This window comes from Gymnoscopelus microlampas (genome assembly GCF_963454915.1).
Source record: "Gymnoscopelus microlampas genome assembly, chromosome: 12".
NCBI classification, from domain to species: Eukaryota; Metazoa; Chordata; class Actinopteri; order Myctophiformes; family Myctophidae; genus Gymnoscopelus; species Gymnoscopelus microlampas.
Genome location: NC_139949.1, coordinates 38,198,521 through 38,220,132, shown reverse-complemented (window position 1 = coordinate 38,220,132; position 21,612 = coordinate 38,198,521). Strand labels below are relative to the sequence as shown.

General features: G+C 42.4%; 1 protein-coding gene across 2 annotated transcripts in view; it reads left to right on the top strand.

Moving 5' to 3' along the window:
• LOC311057063 (relaxin receptor 2-like) overlaps positions 1-21,612 on the top strand; it is a 158,499-nt gene that overhangs the window by 115,737 nt on the left and 21,150 nt on the right. For both annotated transcript variants that reach the window (XM_084073960.1, XM_084073959.1), the window contains exons 9-16: positions 139-210; positions 2,867-2,941; positions 6,023-6,094; positions 15,262-15,333; positions 15,619-15,693; positions 18,347-18,418; positions 19,799-19,870; positions 20,634-20,863. In XM_084073960.1, the coding sequence (XP_083930086.1) occupies positions 139-210; positions 2,867-2,941; positions 6,023-6,094; positions 15,262-15,333; positions 15,619-15,693; positions 18,347-18,418; positions 19,799-19,870; positions 20,634-20,863 (740 nt within the window). The remainder of the gene's footprint in view (positions 1-138; positions 211-2,866; positions 2,942-6,022; positions 6,095-15,261; positions 15,334-15,618; positions 15,694-18,346; positions 18,419-19,798; positions 19,871-20,633; positions 20,864-21,612) is intronic.

Sequence of the window (21,612 nt, the reverse complement as noted above, 5' to 3'; positions counted from 1 at the left end):
ATAGCTTGCAACTAAAATAACTCAAAAGGTGTCGCGATACGACTCACTGTGAGCTTGTAATATGCGTCTACGCTAGTAACATTGATGGGAAATGTTAGGTTTGTAATGTGTTTTTTGTTTGTTTGTTTGTTTTGTCAGGTTCTTGGATCATAACCCTCTAACAAGGCTGTCTCACGACACTTTCCATGGACTCCAGTCTCTCCAGTACCTGTGAGTGTGTTGCCTTATTTTGAAAAGTGTTAATATGCATCTGTGCTAATGATTTTTGAACCCGATGGCTTGAATTCTGAGAGGATGTTTGTTCAGCAGGAGCGCAAAAAGAGGAGGAGCGCGCAGCCAAATTAACAGAGACACAGTGACTGAAAATCTGATATTAAATAGATGTTAATCTATTTAATATTGGCGTGGGCCAGTGACTATGTTTTTGCCCCTGTCCATCCGTCTGTGTTTGTGTGCGTGTTCGTGCGTGCGTGCGTCTGTCTGTGAGCAGCTAATCTCTTATAGTGCCACCAGGAGGCTGATTTCTGCAAAACACATTTTCTCGATATTACTCCTACAGATTTTGTCCAAACATCATGCAAATCGGTACACTTATCTCTAGGGGTGTGCCGATACACTAATTTCACGAAACGATACGATACGATATTTGGCTCACAACTTCGATACGATTTCGATACGATACGATACGCACTTTTTTTATTATGAAAATAAATAGGGGAGAAAAAAAGGAAATGCAAACAAATAATTCTGTTTTTGCATTATTCAGACATGCAAACTTGTAGCTTTTCAGCCGTTTTGAATCCAAATAGGGCAATAGTGTGACACCTGACCCGAAAAAAAACAACATGTTGTCACCCTTTTCACCTCGGGGCTGTTTGCATGCCTGATTATTTTGATTGGTAAAAAAAAAAAAAAAAAAAAATTCAAAACGATATTTTTTTCCCCCAAAACGATACATATCGTCGCGAAAACGTATCGCGATATATCGCGGGACCATATATCGGCACACCCCTACTTATCTCTGTAGTCATGTGATCAAGACGGATCTGTCTTTGTTTTTTTTTTCATATTCAATCCTGATCGGCTTTCAAAGTTTGCAGGAGTGGTCCGTTTTGAACAAAATTCCCGATTCCAAACTTTGCTGGCCCACAATAAGCTACCTGGCCTGGCGGAGACCTGTGCACATTTTTCTTGGTTTGTTTTGTTTTGTTTAGTTTAGTTCAGATTTACTTTGTTTGTCGGAGATCAAGGAACACAATGGATATTAGTCTATGACTTGTGTTTCATCCTTGACGTTCCTATTTCTGAGACGGATATGTCTACGGTACATGTCATGTGTTTTATTTTAACTAACATCATATAAATCCAATCAAACCATAGCAGTCGTGACGTTGCACCGCTGTGATCTTGGAAGCTTCGGGAGGAGCTGGAGCATTTCACTCCACTTCACAGGAACCATTTTGGCAGATGCTGTTCTCCAGAGCCTTATTAAAACATGACCTGCCTCCCTAAGTTAATGTGATGTCATCCTGTCCTGCTATGTCAGATCGTCTCCCTTTATTCACATGCCTGTTTCAATCCGCTCGGCTCTCTTGTTTCCACTTCAATGGGGCTCACGGGCCAGGCCTGCCGTGGCCAGGCGTAAACGAGCCTCGCTTCACAAGAGATGCACACTTCTCATTCTGTTTGCCTCCTTGTCTCTGCCTTCCTCATCCTTCTGTGTGTGTGTGTGCGTGTGCTACTATGCATGTGAGGCCCAAATGTCCCCCCAAGTATAGTAGAATGTGGAAACAGGATCTGAATGGGGACTCAAATAAGATAGACAAAATAAGGCAGAGACAAGTTCACAGTTTAAGAAGAATGAGTGATATATTTTGATATCAAAAGGAGTTCAAAACGTACAATTCAGCACAGAATCGCATTGGAAAACAGACCTAGTTGAACTCAGTTACAGGTTTTTTACAAGCGACTTCAAACAATTCTCACAGCATCAAAATACCTTCGGTCCCACATGGAGAAGAAACACTTGGCTCATCTCCCTTTTGCCACCCCCAACGTCCACAGACAAGCGATCTGCTTATCACCTTAGCATGTGAAGTGAAACAAAAGGATGCACATTTGTGTCTATGAGTCAGGATGTCTACAGCAGTTCAGGAAGAACTCAGTTACAGGTTTTTTACAAGCGACTTCAAACAATTCTCACAGCATCAAAATACCTTCGGTCCCACATGGAGAAGAAACACTTGGCTCATCTCCCTTTTGCCACCCCCAACGTCCACAGACAAGCGATCTGCTTATCACCTTAGCATGTGAAGTGAAACAAAAGGATGCACATTTGTGTCTATGAGTCAGGATGTCTACAGCAGGTAAAGCCACATGAATCTGTGGGAGGAGGGAAATGCAACTACACTCTGACATTAGTTAATCTAAACACTAGTTAATTTACAATGTTCACTTGACTATATAAAGTGTGTGTGTGTGTGTGTGTGTGTGTGTGTGTGTGTGTGTGTGTGTGTGTGTGTGTGTGTGTGTGTGTGTGTGTGTGTGTGTGTGTGTGTGTGTGTGTGTGTGTGTGTGTGTGTGCGTGCGCTTGCATGTGCGTGCGTTACTATGAATGTGAGGCCCAAATGTCCCCACAAGTATAGTAGAATTTGAGAAATGGCTATTGTGATGGAAATGGTCTTAAATGGTCCTAAAATGCTGATGTCCTCACATGTATAGTAATACAAACGTTTGTGTGTGTGTGTGTGTGTGTGTGTGTGTGTGTGTGTGTGTGTGTGTGTGTGTGTGTGTGTGTGTGTGTGTGTGTGTGTGTGTGTGTGTGTGTGTGTGTGTGTGTGTGTGTGTGTGTGTTCTTTCTCTCCAGGTCCATGGTGAACGCCTCTCTAGAGCAGCTGTCCCATATCAGCTTCTGTCATCACATGCCCGCTCTGGGCTGGCTGTGAGTCAACTCTGTGTGTGTGTGTGTGTGTGTGTGTGTGTTACATTTACATGACGTCTAGATGCTACTATGTATGTTCCAGTGTATTTCAGATAATCTCTGTGATAGGTGAACATTTTCTGTGTGCATGCATTTATCGTGTGTGTGTGTGTGTGTGTGTGTGTGTGTGTGTGTGTGTGTGTGTGTGTGTGTGTGTGTGTGTGTGTGTGTGTGTGTGTGTGTGTGTGTGTGTGTGTGTGTGTGTGTGTGTGTGTGTGTGTGTGTGTGTGTGTGTGTGGTGTACATGCACTATGCACTTCTTAACAAAAAGATAGAGCATTAAGGAGGAGAGTGGAAACAGTGGAAGAGAGAGGACAGAGCGACATGGTGTGTAGGAGAGATAATTGCATTTTTCTTCCAATTTAGCTGATGGATATGAATTGCTCGACCTAATTCTCTGTCAGTCTGTGGTCGGATTGTTTCTCCACGGTGCCTCCAGCTTGGTCTTGGTCTCGCTTTGGCCATGCAGCCCTCGATCCATGCTCGCTTGAAAGGGTGGAGCAGCTCACTCGCTGGGGGCACGGCTTAACTGTGATTGAGTGGTGACAGGACCAGAGTACATCTGTGTTATTCCATCTGTGTTATTCCAACCGGCGTATGCTCAAATGTTTTACTTAAGTAAAAGTATCAATACTGCAATGTAGAAGTAAAAGTCCGGAATTCTAAATTTACTTGAGTAAAATTACAAAAGTATTGGTATCAAAATGTACTCAAAGTACCAAAAGTTAAAGTACTAAAATGTTTGAAAATAGCCGATCTACAAGCTCACAACGTGTCGCATCGTGACACGTTGTGAGCTTGTAGATCGGCTATTTTCAAATAGCCTATGTATAATATAGGGCTAAAGTGGTTCATGTATGTGTTATAATGTAATAATTTATATCGGCAAAGTAACTAGTAACTAAAGTTGTCAAATAATTGTAGTGGAGTAAAAGTACAATATTTGCCTCTGAGATGTAGTTGAGTAGAAGTAAAGGTATTGGAAATACTCAAGTAAAGTACAAATACCTCAACATTTTACTTAAATACAGTACTTAAGTAAATGCACTTAGTTACTTTCCACCACTGCCAACCCTGATTTTGCATTGATGATGGGCAGACAGAATTGCTCAGTAGCTCCCCCCCTGCCCAATTGGACGTTTTGGTATTGCAGCTGAAAAAGCTTGGAATGACAGACAGTCAGATTGTGAGAAAAAATATCTGGATGTTTTTTAGGCTTACAACCTGTTTAAAACGTATTAGGGGGCAATATTTATATATCTTTTTTTTTTTTAATTCATGGTGTAGCCCCTTTAAACATTGCCTTAGGTTGTGTGCACCGCACAATATAAACAGGACTCATATCACTTTTCACTTAAACATATTCCCCAGGCTTGCTTTCTGAGAAAAGCCTGCCATCCGAGTTTAAGCTTGGCCAGACATGCACAACAGACATCTTTGAGACTGTCATGCCTTAATGTCGCTGGAGCCACAGACACCTCCAGTGTCTGCACAGTTTCAATTTATAATACTTTAGGCTACTGTATATCACATGAACGCCACACACAATAGCCTAATAAGTCTTACCATCTGATGAGGAAACCGTGGAAAAAAAGTGGATGAAACCCTGTGTCCAGAATAGATCCATTCCGACGTAGGACAGTGAGTGATGTATTAATCCAAAAGACGAATTTCCCCCCAGTAACCAATAAGCTCTTTCTCAACATTGTCGCTGTTCTGACCCCCCTCTGACCTGCGGCAGCAGACATTTTTTTCCTGCTTCAGTGTGCCAACTTTGATATCCAGCGACAGTGAGGAGGGGGCTCCTCACTGTCGCTGGATATCAAAGTTGGCTCACTGATTTCCCATCTAACTTGCTGCTCTTCTGCATTATGGAGGACTGCTCCTATCTCTGATGTGACACAGGGAGCCTGTATATAGTGCAGTGATAGGTGTTTCTTGTGGCCTAGGTGGAATAGTCTTGCGTAGCCAGACAACTATTCCACAATCTCTGAATGCTATAGAGTCTGGAACTACACATCCCAAAATCAGAGAGGGGAAGCCGGCACTTCAACCTATTCTTATATTACAGAAGAGAGCCATACGAATAATAAATGGATCAGAATATTATAAACCGACTAATAAACTCTTTATTAAATATTGTTGTTGTTGGGCAGAAACCAACTCCTTTTTTCTTTTTTTTTTTCTTTTTTATTCATAAATCAGTGCTATTGAACACCCTTTACGTCTGTGTGTTGGTTAAAAAAATATTGAACCGAAGCAGAAGTTGGCAGAAGTTATAATTCTGCCAAGGGGGGATGTGTGGAATATTTGAACCATATCTCCCCTATGTTGAAATCATGTATACTTTACCTTATTTCAGACCATTTTTCAGCATGTCCACACTATAGAAAAACCTTATCACTGTAAACCTTGTGACAAGAGTTAAAGCCAGTTAAGTTAAGTGGTTATGTACTCAAGTATTGTACTTAACTGCATTTTTTACTTGACTTAAGTATTTCCTATTTATTTTATCTACTCCTACATCTCAAATATTGTACTGCGTGGTGTGACGTAATAACGTGGTGTGAGCTTGTAGATCAGCTATTTTCTGAAAAAAAGATAATTGTACATTTACTGCTGGTACTTCAAGTAATATTTTTATATGGTGGTATTGCTGCTTTTACTTTGTAAAGAAAAGGAGTACTTTTCCCAGCACAGATTTAGCGTGTTTAGCAGATGGGAGCCCAGCAGGCGGTTTGTGCTGGTTGGTTAGAGCCAGTGCCACGGACATGCCGGGAGGTTTTAACGGTCTGGTGCCCCCAGACCAACAATGTCAGTCGACAGAGAACAGGATTCATGAAGTGCACAAGGAAAAAACTGTCCTGTTTTAGAGATAGAAGACTAAGATTAATCAGAGTGAATCTCTAGATAATTGAAAGGTTATTTTTCTTCTGTCTCTCACTGGCACGCACGCACGCACGTTTCACTATAGTCAGTAACTGCCCCATTCTCTCTCTCTGTCTCTGCCTCTGTCTCTGCCTCTGCCTCTATCTCTGTCAGTGATCTTGTTGGGAACCAGATTCAGATGGTCAACTATTCCTTGTTGAAGAACTGCAGTAAACTTGAATATATGTAAGTATTACATTATGAACAAATATCATTGGCATTATGTTTCAACACGCAAGCGCACTCGCACGCACTCACTCAGAGACACTCCCGCGTTTAGCTGATCCAGTTTTCCCCGTGCAGGAATCTAACCCCACTTTGTCGCGGATCAGGGCAGAACCCAAATACAAGCTTGTTTCTGTTAACACCGTGCTCTGACCACTCTGGTGCGTTGTCCCAATAAACTGTTCAACAAATCAAAAAGCAGAGGGTCGCACTCAGAAAAATAAGTCAATCTTTTTTGCATGAATTGGTGAAACATTCAGGCATATGCAGCAATAAAAGGAAAAACTTTTATTTCTGAGTACGACACAGTTTTCTTTTATTTTTAGAACTCAAATGCAGACACAGACAAGCAAGGAATGTGAAAACAACAAGCTTGTCAATTTTCACTGAATGCTCGCCAAATATGACATGCCTAGAATAGTGCGTGCCAAAAATCCTGAAGGGGGCGTCGACAAGTGTCATTTGGTAGCGGCGGACATCTTTGTGGGGTATAAACAGGTTGACTTAAAGGACGACTTCACCGCTTTTCAACCTATCTTCATATAATAGGTCCTCACTAATACTCATGGGTCATGTCAATATTCCAGTTGTTGTGTTTTGTGTCTCTGATGTTTCTTGATGCCACAGAACTAAAAGAAAATATATGGTTTAGGCGGAAATTGTGAGAAAAAAAAGGTTATTAAAGGTTTGAAGAGCTCCAGTGACCACTGTACTTATCATACATAGTCACCAAAGGGCTTGAATGAAAGCTCAAAGTGTCCCCTTAAAAATGATACCAAACATAAAATATAAAACATTGTAATATGTCCTGAACGTGAGCCAATACCAAGATATGCACATGTGTCTAAAATGCCATTTTACAATGGGGGGTCGTAACTTTAGCAGCTGATAACCCCAATTTAGCTATGCCTCAGGAAGGTCTATCCTCTCTGCTGGCACGGAGGTCGCGGGAATGCACAAGCAATGTTTAGCCAAGCGTGACAGTTTCTTGTACCTGTTCTCGTGTAGTTCCCACCACACACCTGGGTCTTGTATCTTCCCCCAGGTAACGCTCCATTTCCAACTCAATAGATAAAGGCGCCTCCTCTGCGAAATATTCATCCCTGAAGAAGTCAATCATTGCATCCGCATGTTTCGCTCTTTTTTTGGGCTGCGCAGCTGGCTGAGCGACCCCAGGCGCGTCCTCGTCCTCCTCAGTAACATTAGCATCCAAGGCCGGGAGATCTGACAGCAGAGTAGTAACCTTTTCGTGGACAGCTTCTCTGATCGCGTCGGTAGTGAACCTGAGATGCTTGTGTCGTGGATCCAAAAACGATGCGATCATGGCCGCTCTCTCTACAACCTCGAGCTGGTCCAGCTCCATGCGAGAGTTGAGGGACTCTGACACCTTTCTCTTGAATTCCGACACTTTTGCAGATTCCTCATCTTCGGGTTGCAGATACCTGGTTGATTGAATACTTTATCAACAGTTTGCAAAAAAAAGCACGGTGGCGTGGCACAGATATATACAAAATAATGCATACTTTTAGTTATTTCAATTCATCGACACATTTAAGACAATAATATACAATCAAATGCAAAAAAAACATCATACACGAGTAGTAAGTAGTAAATTAAGAAAGAAAGGCACTAAACAGTTTGGGGGTGGGGGGGGGTCAATTCTAATGATAAGCTGCCTTTAGTTCGACTTCTTTTTTTTTTTACCTGGAGAGTAGAGTGGCTGTGATAGGATACACCATTGAGATCGACACTTCTTTTTCCCCGCACACTGCTGTTGTGGCAGTCTTCAAGGAACGTAGAACAGGCAACATCTCCTCCATGATGTGCCAGTTTGTATCAACGAGATCCAGGGTGCGAGCATCTGAGAGTTTAGTGACATCACGGTCCGACAGTACTGCAGCTACGGCCCATCGCTGCTCCAGTAAGCGCTCGAACTTGTCATATATGGAATTCCATCTAGTCTTCACGTGTTGGATGAGACAATGGTCACCCTTGAAAGCTTGGTCTTGCTGCTTCATCTTCAGCGCCTGCGTCGCCACGGTGCTATGATGAAAGTGTGAGACAAGACGCGCTGCAGCCCCAACAGCACTTGCGATTGCTCTCTCTTTGAAGCCGTCATTGATGGCGAGCTGAAGCGTGTGCAAAGCATCGATGCGACTCCCACTCTGTGTACCGAGAGTTTGCCAACACAATATTCGTTGCGTTGTCGTGGACGCAGACATCCACTTTGTCCGCTATGCCCCAACTCTCAGCTGCGGCCTGCAGGACGTTGGCCATATTTTCTGCAGTATGTCGCTCAGGCATGGCTCGTGTCTGCAAGATGGCACTCTTCACAGTCCAGCCTTCAAAATAGTGAGCGGTTATTGTCACGTAGGACTCTGTCGTCAACCCTGTCCAAGCGTCAGTGGTAAGAGCCACTTTCTGAGCTTTAGACAGAATCTTACGGAGTGAGGCGGCCATCTCTTTATAACGTCCATCCAGTCGCTTTGTTATTGTTTGGCGACATGGTACGGTGTACTCTGGTTCGAGAAATGCCATAAGCTCAAGGAAGCCTTTCCCCTCGACAACGCAAATTGGCATGATATCCTCCGCTACCATCTTGACAGTCAACTCGGTGATCTTAGCAGCCCCAGGTCATCACAGTGCCGAGGTTTTACTGTGAAGTCTACCATGGTGCTTTGCTTCGATGAAGGCTGTGGGTGTTTCGATGCAATGTGATTTGTCATCATAGTTGTAGACGAGTGATACGCATATCTTTTGCTGCACAATTTACATTTCACTGTTTTCTCGTCAATCTTAATGAAGTGATCCCACACCGCACTCCTACTCTTATATGCAGCTGCCATTTTCACGTGGGCTTTCACTGTGAGCAAGCAGGAAGTAAACAAACTAGACACATGCGTGCACGACACATGCACTAAGCAGCACAGACAGTCACACACACACCCGACCTCCCAATTGGAAAACATTTCATTTCATCATTTTTTACATTTTGAACTGGCTATTATGGAAAACGGTAACGTTTAAATTATTTTTTTATATATTTTTTAATTGATAAAAAAAAACTTTTTTTCGATTTTTATTTTTTGAGTCGAGATAAGCATGAGTCGAAAATCGAGTCGAAAATCGAAATGTAATCACATCCCTAATACTCACCTTGATTACACGGTAGGTCCTGGGTCCTGGGTTCGATTCCCGCCGGGGACGCTGTGGGCCCTGGGGGGTTGTCTTCTCCTCCGCGTCATCAGCGCCCATACCCTAGGTGGGGTTGACGAAAGGGCCTCTCTGTGTGGAGTTTGCATGTTCTCCTTGTGTCGCTCAGGGTAGTTAATACCCTCACAAAAACATGTAGTAATCCTGGTCGCTAAACCGCCTCCCCCATGTCAGCCGGGGCGCCTGATGGAGGGGAAAGGAACTGGTTGGAATAACGTGTTCCTTCGACGCGCTAGGTCCAACTGGGGAAACTCCCCCTGTCAGCCTGTCAGGTGACAAGTAGTCTGAAAGAGCAAGCCCTATCGATGGTCTTGAAGGGCGGATCCAAACCCAGGCGGTTGGATTCCAGCGCCGCTTCCTATTGCTTCACCAATCTATGTCCCCGCCTCCCCTATAAATAATAATAAAAAAATTAAAGACACTCACCTTGGCTATAGGTCGATATTTATCTGACCCCTAACGATAAGATAGCCAAGGAAGGAGACAGTCAGGCGGTTCTCCGGGAGCCATTGGAGGACTTGTTGGACAAGTTTGGAGACTGTTATGGAAAAGATCCAACTATCATCTAAACAAACACAAAGTGATCCAACATGTCCAGAAGGACGTCATGTACTTCTGGACGTTGGGGCGCCGGTGAGCCTGGATGGCATCCCGAGATATTCAGTTGATCTCTTTCGCAGAACCAGGGCATATTATGCTCTGCTTCTACTTCCAGAACTAAGTGAATTACCTGCATCCGGGGGCATTGTGGAGGTCAACAATTTACAATTTAGGCGTTCAGGCAATGATCTTATCCAGAGTGGCTTACGTGTGAGATTAAAGTGAGCTGAGTAAGCATGAACCACAGGGTAAATAGTCACACAAGCAGAGGGCAAAGAGAACCATGTAATGCCTCAAAGAAACTAGGATAGCAGGTAAACATCAAACTGTGGCTCCCTGGCAGTGTTGTAAAGTAACTAAGTACATTTACTCAAGTGCTGTACTTAAGTACAATTGTGAGGTACTTTTACTTTACTGGAGCATTTCCAATTGTCTATACTTTTACTTCTATTCCATTCCATTCTAGTCCATTACATTAACCACTTTAGCCTTATTCTAAACCTAGGCTAGTTGAAAATAGCCGATCTACAAGCTCACAACGCGTCGCATTGCGACGCGTTGTGAGCTTGTAGATCTGCTATTTTCAAACATTTTAATACTTGTACTTACTGTTGTACTTTTGCTCAAGTAAAATTTGAATTCCTGACTTTTACTTGTAACAGAGTACTTCTATATTGCAGCATTGATACTTTTACTTAAGTAAAAAAAGCGCTTTTTCCACCACTGATAGTCACACGCAAAGAGAACGATGTAATGCCTCATCAGGTAAACATCAAACTGTGGCTCACTGGAGTGAATCAAAGGTAGAGTTGCATGAGATACAATATGGTATTTGTTCTTCACCATTTTGGCTATTGACTTATCGCCCGAAGTCTAAGCACATGCAAATGTTTTTGTCCTTCCCACAAAGAAGGAACTGGCATCACGGGGCTATAAGTACATGGACAGATTATCCCTGCCGCCAGGAGATTTTTTATCTCTGCATTGCTTATCTGTGTTGTTTTTTAGGAAAAAGAACCTCTGTCTGAGGTCTTAAGTTAAGTCTGGACTTAACAGAATGAAAGCACTCCAGGAGGATCATTTTGTTCTGGGTGTAATTGTGGCTTAACCTTTTCGGATTGGTCAATATATTATCGTGGTGTTGCAGCCTGTTGTTTTTGGTGAAGAGCGTTGCTGTAGAGACAGCTCCGGGCGCTCCAAGTACAGAGCCAGCTCAGGTCCAGCTTATTAAGTCTAGAGGGTTTAAGTGCTTGAATGTATGTGTCCAACATCTCTGGTGTATCTAATATCGTCCGTTTTAGTTTAACTGATACACTGTTCATCATATGTTTTAACATCTATCAATAAAGCCAGGGATTTCTAGCTTACTTCTTATTCCACAGTCGTTCAGAAGAAAAACTCTCTCTCTGTGTCAACTGTGTCATTTTTAGATTTGAGATAAAACACATTATTTTACACTATACAAGCTCATAGCGCGGCACCGAGTGCCGCGCTACGAGCTTGTAGATCTGCTATTTTTGAAAAATCGTGAAAATGTGTGCAAATCTTTGAATATATATATTTTTTTAAAACATTTTTAACTCAAATCTTTGCTTCTGGGGGGTCCCTGGAACAAAATATTTTGATGGGGGTCCGCGGCCAAATACATATAATTTTGGGGGTCCTTGACATGAAAAAGATTGAGCACCAGTGATATAGAAACATACGTTTTTCAGAAAACTGTTGGGATTTAGGAGACATGTAGAATCAGCTTCAGGTCTCAATGGGTTAAAATGAGAATAATAAAGGAACGGTTTTGGACGTACATGGTTTCCATCCGACGGCAACAAGATGTAACCTGCAGCCAGTTTACCTCTTGAGACCAGGGTTGCCAGATCTGCTTATTATGAACAATCGATTATACCATCCAGGAAGATTGGTCGGGGCCTGTTGAGCTTTCTTGCTATTGTCACTTCACAATGGCTCTTGGATGGTTCAGCGCCCCGAGGCAATGATTTGTGATTCGTGTCATTCAAAGCAATGTTTTTCCTCTCGCTCCGCTTAGGAGCTCCAGTCAAATCAAATATCGTTTTTTTTTGGAGGACAGACAGCCGGCCTCACCGGGCTGACGTCAGCGGCACCTAGGTTATACTCAGTCGTGTGGGACAAGAGTACCGGAGCACGCACAGCCCTTTTTTAAATGAACTTCATGAGTCATTTCCCGATGGCCTGCTGGGGTAATCACTGATGTGGTCTGCAGTCATGGCCTGTTAAATCACAGGACAAAGTTAATTGAATTAAATGTTGTATCCATCCAACCATATGGACCCTAGCGTCCCTAATAGATCTGCGGGCTCACAACGCGTCACGAGACCTTGTAGATCTGCTATTTCCGGCGAAGACATATTTAGTGTAGAGGGAAATGATTAGCAAAGACTCCGGTGAACTAAGTTTAAGTGGTCAGGTTGCATTGAGCGGGGGATGAGAGAAGGTGAGAATTGCCCTCCTGCTGTCAGAGAAAATGTCAGTGATCGTTTTCCTTTTGGGTTTTTTAAGAACCATGATTTGTTTGTCTTGTTTGGCTTCACGCCGGCCCCAAGGGCATTGCTGCAGTGAGAAGATCAGACGTGGTCTTAGCAGATGTGTGAGCAGGTGTACCATCTGTCGTACAATCAACTATATTTGACAAGTAACGTTACGTTATCTACCATTCCCATTAACTCATTCACTGACAGATTTATTTCTGGCTGTGTTTGCCCACTGCCAGCATTTTTTGTATTTCAACAGGTCACAAAAAAATTATATGCATTATGATCGCAAGTCCGATCGTTTGTAAACAGACAGGGTATGTGTGTGTAACGCCCGGTCAACAAACATTCCGATCGGCTCGGAGCCCTTCTCATGCAGCCCCGTGTAAACACGCCATTTCTTGTCAAAATTGCACGGTTCACTTACTTTTTCAACTCGCCAAAGAAAATGTACGTCCCTTATGATCGCCTGTCCAACTGTTTGTAGACACACAGGGTGGGTGTGTGAGTGGCCCAGAAGACAAATATTAAATCTGCGACATTTCCTTCTCATGTAGCAGCAGTTTGTAAACTGGCGCGTCTGGCGGAACACAGCGAGGAAAAAAAAGGCAAGCAGAGAAAGAGCCGTTTTCAATGACAATCAATTAAACAGGGAGCAGACGGAAACCTTGGATTGACGTTATTTCCGTATCCGGGTGAGTCACAGTGAAAGTAGTCACTGTGAGTGATAAAGAAGAGTGAGATCTTTTATAAAATCAAATTTAAAAAATATTACGTTTATTATGTCCGTGGCAGAATTAGAGTTGAGAAAAACAGAAAAGAAAATGTGGAGCTGAACGAAGGAGAGAGAAAAGAAAAGCAAGGCCCGTGAAGAGGAGACGGCAAACCGTTTTAAATTAATTGATACTAGACCGATGCCCGTTTGGAACGCGTCGCAAGCTCCTCCGGATTACGCAATGCCTGTTGTACCTGTTCTACGAGTACCCATTGTACCCATCAGAGTGCTTATGCAATAGTGCCCATTTTCATAGTAATTGGAGACCAGTCTATGGTGACAGTACAGATTACACACTCGCGTCCTCGATAATACACATGCCAAATTTTAAATCGGTCATTATGGTTCTCAAGATATGCAGGGGATAGGTACACACACACACACACACACACACACACACACACACACACACACACACACACACACACACACACACACACACACACACACACACACACACACACACACACACACACACACAGATAGACACACACAGAGATAGACAGGCAGACATACAGAGATATTCCCTGCATGTATAGATAGATATGCAGAGCCCCCAACCTGGATAGACATCAGTCTAAATAACATGATGCTGTAGTAAGTTACCAGAACAGTGGTTCTCAAAGTGTGCTCCAGGGATCCCCAGGGCTCCTTGAGGGGGTTCCAGGGGATCCCCAGCAAAATAAATTAATGCAGAATCAAAATCATTTGAACCTCTTTCACCTGGCTATTCGAAAATCGCAGATCTACAAGCTCGCGACGCATTGTGAGCTTGTAGATCGGCTATTTTCAAAATATCTTGAAAAAAATTCGAACGCAAATGGGGGTCCGTGGCACCAAATATTTTCAGATGGGAGTCCGCGGCTGTGGCCTTGACATGAAAGAAATTTGATAACCACTGACCTAGATGCTATAATTTCACACTTTATTGTATAGGGCCTCTATCCATAGAGTTTAAAAATAATAGAGAGGGCACCTGAAATCCCCGCCCATCCACTTGTATGGAGTTGCTCAGCGCACACTCCCTTTTCTTTTTTTTTCTTTTTTCTTTTTTTTTTAAATAATTTTTGTCCCACGATTTTGTAACCCACATTTTTTCACCCAGTGCCAATTGCCTATGTAATCCTGGGCACTACCTACCCTCTGCCAGCCTAGGGAGAGCCCAAGCTGAAGCTCCTGCCTCCTTCAATGCATGAGGAGCAAGCAGGCCGCTTCTTATCACCCGACAGGGGGGAGTTTCCCTGGTTGGACATAGCGCGTGGAAGGAACACGTTATTCCAACCAGTTCCCTTCTCCTCCATCAGGCGCCCCGTCTGACCAGGGGGAGGCAGTATAGTGACCAGGATTACTACATGTTTTTGTGAGGGTATTAACTACCCTAGGAGACACGGGGAGAACATGCAAACTCCACACAGAGTAGGCCCTTTCACCAACCCCACCTAGGGTATGGGCGCCGATGACGTGGAGGAGGGAACACGCCCCCAGCGCCCACAGCGTCCCTGGCGGGAATCGAACCCAGGACCTTCTAGCTGTGAGGCGACAGCGCTACCGACTGCGCCACCGTGCCCCTAGGCACACACCCCCTTTTCACCCCTTCTTCCTGGTTGGGAAATGTGATGGGCGGGGCCTATTTGGGGCCTATGTGACGCGTTTTGCATCACGGTTTTGCTCATGTGCGCAACCCCGTGCGCGAGCTCCCGAGTCGAGCCCATTGGTCAAAACCTTTTTTTCGCTCGTTCACGCGTCTGGCCCCAGCCGTAATAAGCTGCAGTGCCTATGATTTGCTTCACTGCTCCCCCTCGGTTCTGGGGGCTTGCCTTTTATCCCATGTGCATTACATTCACACACCGATATCGGTGGAGGCAACCTTGCAAGGCCGTGCTCAAGGACACTTGGACACAATGCCAGGAGGAGCAGGGGATCCAAGTGGTAAGCTTTGGATCAACCTGACAACCGCTCTGTACCTCCTGTGCCACACACACAGTGCAAGACGTCCTGACTCATCCTGACTTTCCCCTTCTTTTCCTGTGCAGCTCACTGATGGACAACAGGATTACATACATACCCGAGAACACCTTCCAGTCCCTGCGGAACCTGGCAGAACTGTAAGTAAAACAACCTCCTCCATCTTGTCTGTGTGTCCGTCTGCACTCTGCACAAAAATATATAATTTCTTAAGCACTTAAGCCCTACTTCATATCGTCGTTGTTGGGTGGAAATTTTTGTACGTGTGCAAAAAAAAAAAACTTTTCAGGAAATGGAAGAAATAATGTGTTCCAATGGATCTGTCTGTCTGTCTGTCTGTCTGTCTGTCTGTCTGTCTGTCTGTCTGTCTGTCTGTCTGTCCGTCTCTCTCTCTCTCTCTCTCTCTCTCTCTCTCGCTCTCTCAGGGACTTATCCAGCAACAGGATAAGGGAACTGCCAAGGAACACATTTAAGAGTCTCTCAAAGACTCTCCTCAAGCTGTAAGTATTAAAGGGGCTACACCATGAATTTCATTTTTTTTTAGGTTTTTAGTATTTTTTGGGCTCCCCAGTGTCTCTTGTACCCCAAAAAATATTTTTTTTTAACATTCAGTCATTCATTCTCATTTCAGAGATTTTCAGAATGGGCGTGTCTGAACAGGCCATTTCAGAATGGCAAGGCAAGTGACATCACTTGCCTTGACTTTGCATTGATGATGGCCAGACAGAATTGCTCAGTAGCCCCCCCCTGCCCAAAAGGACGTTTTGGTATTGCAGCTGAAAAAGCTTGGAATGACAGTCAGATTGTGAGAAAAGATATCTGGATGTTTTTTAGGCTTACAACATGTTTAAAACGTATTAGGGGGCAATATTTATATATAATATATATTTTTTAAATTCATGGTGTAGCCCCTTTAACTCAAGTATCTTGCGTGAATTGGAATTCATGACCTGACTGCAGACTAATTGATACTATTAAAAACATTGATAAGAAATGCACACGTACTTCTATTTTGGATAATTAGTCTCTCAAGGACTCTCCTCAAGCTGTGAGTAGTAACCCAAGGGTCAGGCAAATTAGTGAGTTAATGGAATTATAATTTATACCTGACTGCAGGCCAATTACTATAACATTCTTTGCAAATAAATGCATGCTTCTATTTTGGAAAAGGAATCTCTTCCAACTGCTAGGCTGTTCCTGGACCAAATAATAGATTTATTTCCATTAGAGTATAATCGTGGATTTTGTACCTACACTCTGATTTTTTGGTTCCTGTAACACCCTATAGGTCATTAATAAGAACTGCAGTGCTGAAAACTATTTGTGTTTGGCTTTAGTGATTTAACACCTAGACAACATGGTGGAAAAAGTACTAATTTGACGCTGGAGCAGCTCAGACAGTTAAAGCCTTTTATTTAGGTAAGGGGTCTCCAACTTTTAAAGTCTGGAACCTTTAAAGTCTGCAACCTTTAAAGTCAAAAGAGCCATTTTAAAGTCTGCAACCTTTAAAGTCAAAAGAGCCATTTTAAAGTATGCAACCTTTAAAGTCAAAAGAGACATTTTGGACCAAAAAATAAATACAAAATCTGTCTGGAGCCGCAAAACCTATTTTAGCAAGGCAACACAGGCTATTAAGTGTATATTAGCCTATCACATTTTGTCAAAATATTATATTCCCCACAGCAGGATCAGCACCTTGGAGAGCATGGCGCACCACATGACTACTTTGCAGTACGCTATTTGGTGTTTTAAGTTTCATTTCCATTACAATATTACAATAAACATTCTTTTTTTTTTCTTTTTTTCGCCGCAGATCAAACATACAGTTAATCTAGCAGCATTGGCAGTGAAAGCAAGTTTCTTTTGTTAATTTTCATATAATGTTTTCTATAGCTACAGGGAGCCACAAGGGAGGGGCTAAAGAGCCTCAGGTGGCTCCAGAGCCGCAGGTTGCAGACCCCCGATTAGTAGTAGTACAATGAAGAATGACGATCTTTCTATCTTCCTCAGAGTCTGCATGTGACTCTGAGGAAGATCGAAAGATTGAAAGCACCTAAAGAAAAGCTTTAAACGGTCCGAGCTGCTCCAGTGTCAAAGTAAAAATACTCCTGGTCAAATATTACTCGACTGCAAGTGAAAGTTGCTTCGTCAAATTTGTGCTTGAGTTAAAGTGTGACGCCTTCTGAGCTTGTAGATCAACTATTTTCAGTATACTGTAATGTGCTTTTTCCCTTTTTCCCCTTCCTAGAAATGTAGTGGAGTCAAAAGTACAATATTTGTCTTTGAAATGTAGTGGAGTGAAAGGCATTGGTATCCAACAATACAAATACTAAAGTAAACTACAGATATTTCACTTTCAAACATGTTTGGGGTCATTTTAACGCCTACTCAGGCTTTTGTGAACACCCCAGACATTTTTGAAGTGACTTGATTCAGTATTTAGATATTTGATATTCATTTTAACAGACACGCAATCGCGCATCCTTCCTATACAAACCCATTGTAACTTCAAACTCCATAAAACACCCGTCCTTGGTTCTGGTGGCTGATATTGTCCTTCTAATGCGTGAGGAGACTGTGTTTTGTCAATTATTTTAAAAAATATATATATTTTTTTTATTTTCTTATTATTTACATTTTTTTCATTTTCCCAAAAAATTATAAAAAATAAATGAAAAAAGTAATTGAAATAAAAAACACGTTCCCTCACGCATTAGAAGGACAACATCAGTCACAAGAACCAAGGATGGGTGTTTTCAATGTTAAAATGGAGTTTGACGATACAATGGGTTTTTCTGTTAAAATGAATATCAAATATCTAAATACTGAATCAAGCAACTTAAAAACTGTCTGGGGTGCTCTCAAAAGCCCAAGTAGACGTTCAAATGACACCCAAACATGTTTGAAAGTGAAATATCCCTTTAAAATTGTGTTCCATCCCTCCACTCCACTAGAGTTCCAGATACAAGTAATCTATGCCAAGGCACAATGAAAGTGTTCTGGCAGCTCGTGGTGGCCCATCACTCTTACTAAGACACATTTCTGTTGGTTTTTCCTTTAATTTGTCATCCATTTTATAGCCTCTACTCTCCATCATTCACCTGTCATCCAGCCTTTGTCAAGTTCTCACCACCTGTATCCTGTTTGTGACAGAAACATTTCCTACAATCCCTCCCTCCGGATTCACCCCGACAACTTTGTCCATCTAACCCATTTGCAGTCCCTGTAAGTACATGCATGTACCACACACACACACGCACGCGCCCGCGCCCGCGCACACACACACACACACACACACACACACACACACACACACACACACACACACACACACACACACACACACACACACACACACACACACACACACACACACACACACACACACACACACACACACACACTCTCACACTAGTTTTACTATACATACAGTATCATCACTGTTGGGCAGAAATCTTGTAATCTCCATTTCAACTCTTCATGTTTTCTTCTCAGATTAATGCCCTACTGTGTCATACAAGAGTGTCACACAGAAGGATTTAAAAATAGCCGATCTACAACTTTAGAAGGCGTCACATCACAGCGCGTTGTGAGCTTGTAGATCTGCTAAGGACATACGAGGTCTCCGCCAGACAGTGACGACATGAACAAGCAGCCACAGGGTCCAATTTATGGAGAGGAGGAGCTGGGGTGGGATATTTTTAGAAAGCTTGCCATGGATGAAAATTGATATCAACAAAGGCTTTGATTTAATTAAGAAAGGGAGTTCAGCCAGTTAGGTCTGGTGCCTCACAGAAGAGGGACACGGCAGCAAACGTGAGAAAGAATGTACTTGAGCATAATGATAATTTATTCATTTTTAATTAAATGCCTTGATGCCATATTCTACCTGTACGCCCAATACTGTGAATCACATTTTTTGTATTAACCTGCTGTAGCCTATAAGGATATTTCAACAGGCTTTAAAAAAAAAAATAATAATCGTACTGTATGCAGGAAAAGAGACTCGCAACAGAAAGAATACGATCAGGATAGGCTTACATTGTTGCATTTTGAACCGTTGCTTTTAAAACCAACTTGAGTGAAAGTACAAAATTATTGGTATCCAAATGTACTTAAAGTACCAAAAGTAGAAAGTACTCATTATGCAGAAGATCCAATTTCACAAGTTTTCAAATGCATAAAATTTATGAAAATCTTAATTCTTAAAATGGCAGATCTACAAGCTCACAATGCGTCTCATCGGCTATTTTCAAATGGCCGCAATGTACTGTATATAGGGCTGGAGTGGTTGATGTATGTGTTGTTGTTGTAATAATAATACAAATCTACAAAGTATCTAGTAACTAAAATGTTCAAATAATTGCAGTGGAGTAAAAGTACAATATTTGCCGATGTGGTGGAGTAGAAGTAAAAGTACAGAAAATTGGAATATTACTCAAGTGAAGTAAAAAAGAACTCAACATCGTACTTAGGTGCAGTACTTGAGTAAATGTACTTAGTTACTTTACACCACTGTCTACACAGACACAAACACACGCTCACAAAGAAGTGCATGTGTTGATAATGTTATTGTTGACGATCTGTTCTGTATTGTTACTGCAGAGCCCTGGAGGGAATGGACATCCCGGACATTCAGCCTCAGATGTTTCTGCACATGAACAACCTTTCTCATATGTACGTATCCTTCAGTCTCATTATGTACAGTACATATCCTTTAGTCTCATTATGTACAGTAAATATCCTATAGTCTCATTATATACAGTACATATCATTCAGTTTCGTCACTGTCGGGCAGAAACCTTGTCCAAGACCATTACTTTTCAGGAAAAAATCAAAAAACAAACAAAATACTTGTGTTCAACTGGATTCAATGCAGTTATTATTTAGTCTCAAGCTCTTGTTAAGATTTTTCATTGGTTATATTTATAAAACCAACTCAGAATGAACCACTTTCATTTTCACTTTCAAAATGTATCACAAATAGCAAAAATAGCCGATCTACAAACCTCAACACATGTTGAATTAGTTTTTCATTGGACCGATGTGTGGGCATGACAAACCTTTAGACACATATCCATATACCTACTACAGATAATACTGTATACCATGCAAAAATTAAAAAGCAGCATCCGCACACAGGGCAAAAACTGAATTTGAATAATAAATGCAATGTTTGCACAGTTCTGAGTGTATGGATGCTGGTTTTTCATTCTTATTGTTGTCTCAATGTTGTTGTTTTTCCACTTTCTTTTGTAACATTCATATAACATATCATTCTTATTTCTTCTCTGTATGTACATAACACCCTCTTTCCTTTCCTGCTGTCTCCTTTCCTCCCTTAACATAAACAAAATAAATGCAATTATAATAATAATGCCTCGTATTTGCATTGCGTTTTGTCACAGACATGATTGTTATTATTATTATCACCACGTAGCTATTTCAAGACGTTCCAGTACTGCTCGTACGCGCCCCACGTCCGCTCCTGCAAGCCCAACACGGACGGGATCTCGTCCTTCGAGGACCTGCTGGCCAACGTGGTGCTGAGGGTGTCCGTCTGGGTCATGGCCGTCATCACCTGTGTCGGCAACCTGTTCGTCATCGGCATGAGGTCGCTGATACGCTCCGAGAACAGCCTGCATGCCGTCTGCATCAAAGTCCTCTGCTGTGAGTTCACAAACACCTTCACCCATACGCGGCGGGTAATGAAAGCTAGGGCAGGCTAGGCCTTACCAAATGTTATGCTGGGGATTGGGCAAATTATATATAATATATGTGTGCAGCATTATATAGACCAATTATTTGTTGGCTGGTGAGGTGCGCGCCGAGAATAGGTGACATACAAGCTCACAACCGTGTCGCAGATGCGACCATTGTGGGCTTGGAGGTCTGCTATTCTCAGCCGTTCTCTGCGCGCCACACATTCGTGGGACGGAGCATAAATTAGGCTTTATGGGCTGCAGCTGTCCTCCCTTTTGATTTTGAAACAGAAACCTTGTTGTGTTGTTATTATCTATCCTTTCTGATACTGTTGCATAGTTATTATTAGTTAACATTTCATGATCAGTCGTTTCAAATTTCATCCTGGCGCTGTGTATAAATTGGTAAATAAAGCCTTCCCAATTGTCAGGCTCACCCGCCGCCTATGCCTTCACTGTCTGTCGGGTTCAGACACTTTTATCCGCGGCTGTGGAGGGAGCATGCGAGGAATTGGCATCAGTTTGTTAATCCATTCAATCTGTGAACACAAACTGTGTCATTTTAGATTTTTTAGTTATAACCCTTATTTTGTACTTTGGGCTATTCAAAAATAACAGATCTACAAGCTCATGGCTTGATCTTTGAATATACAAGCAAATCAAGCAACATTTTTAACTCTTTACTCTTTACGTCTTTGCTTCTGGGGATTCTACAAA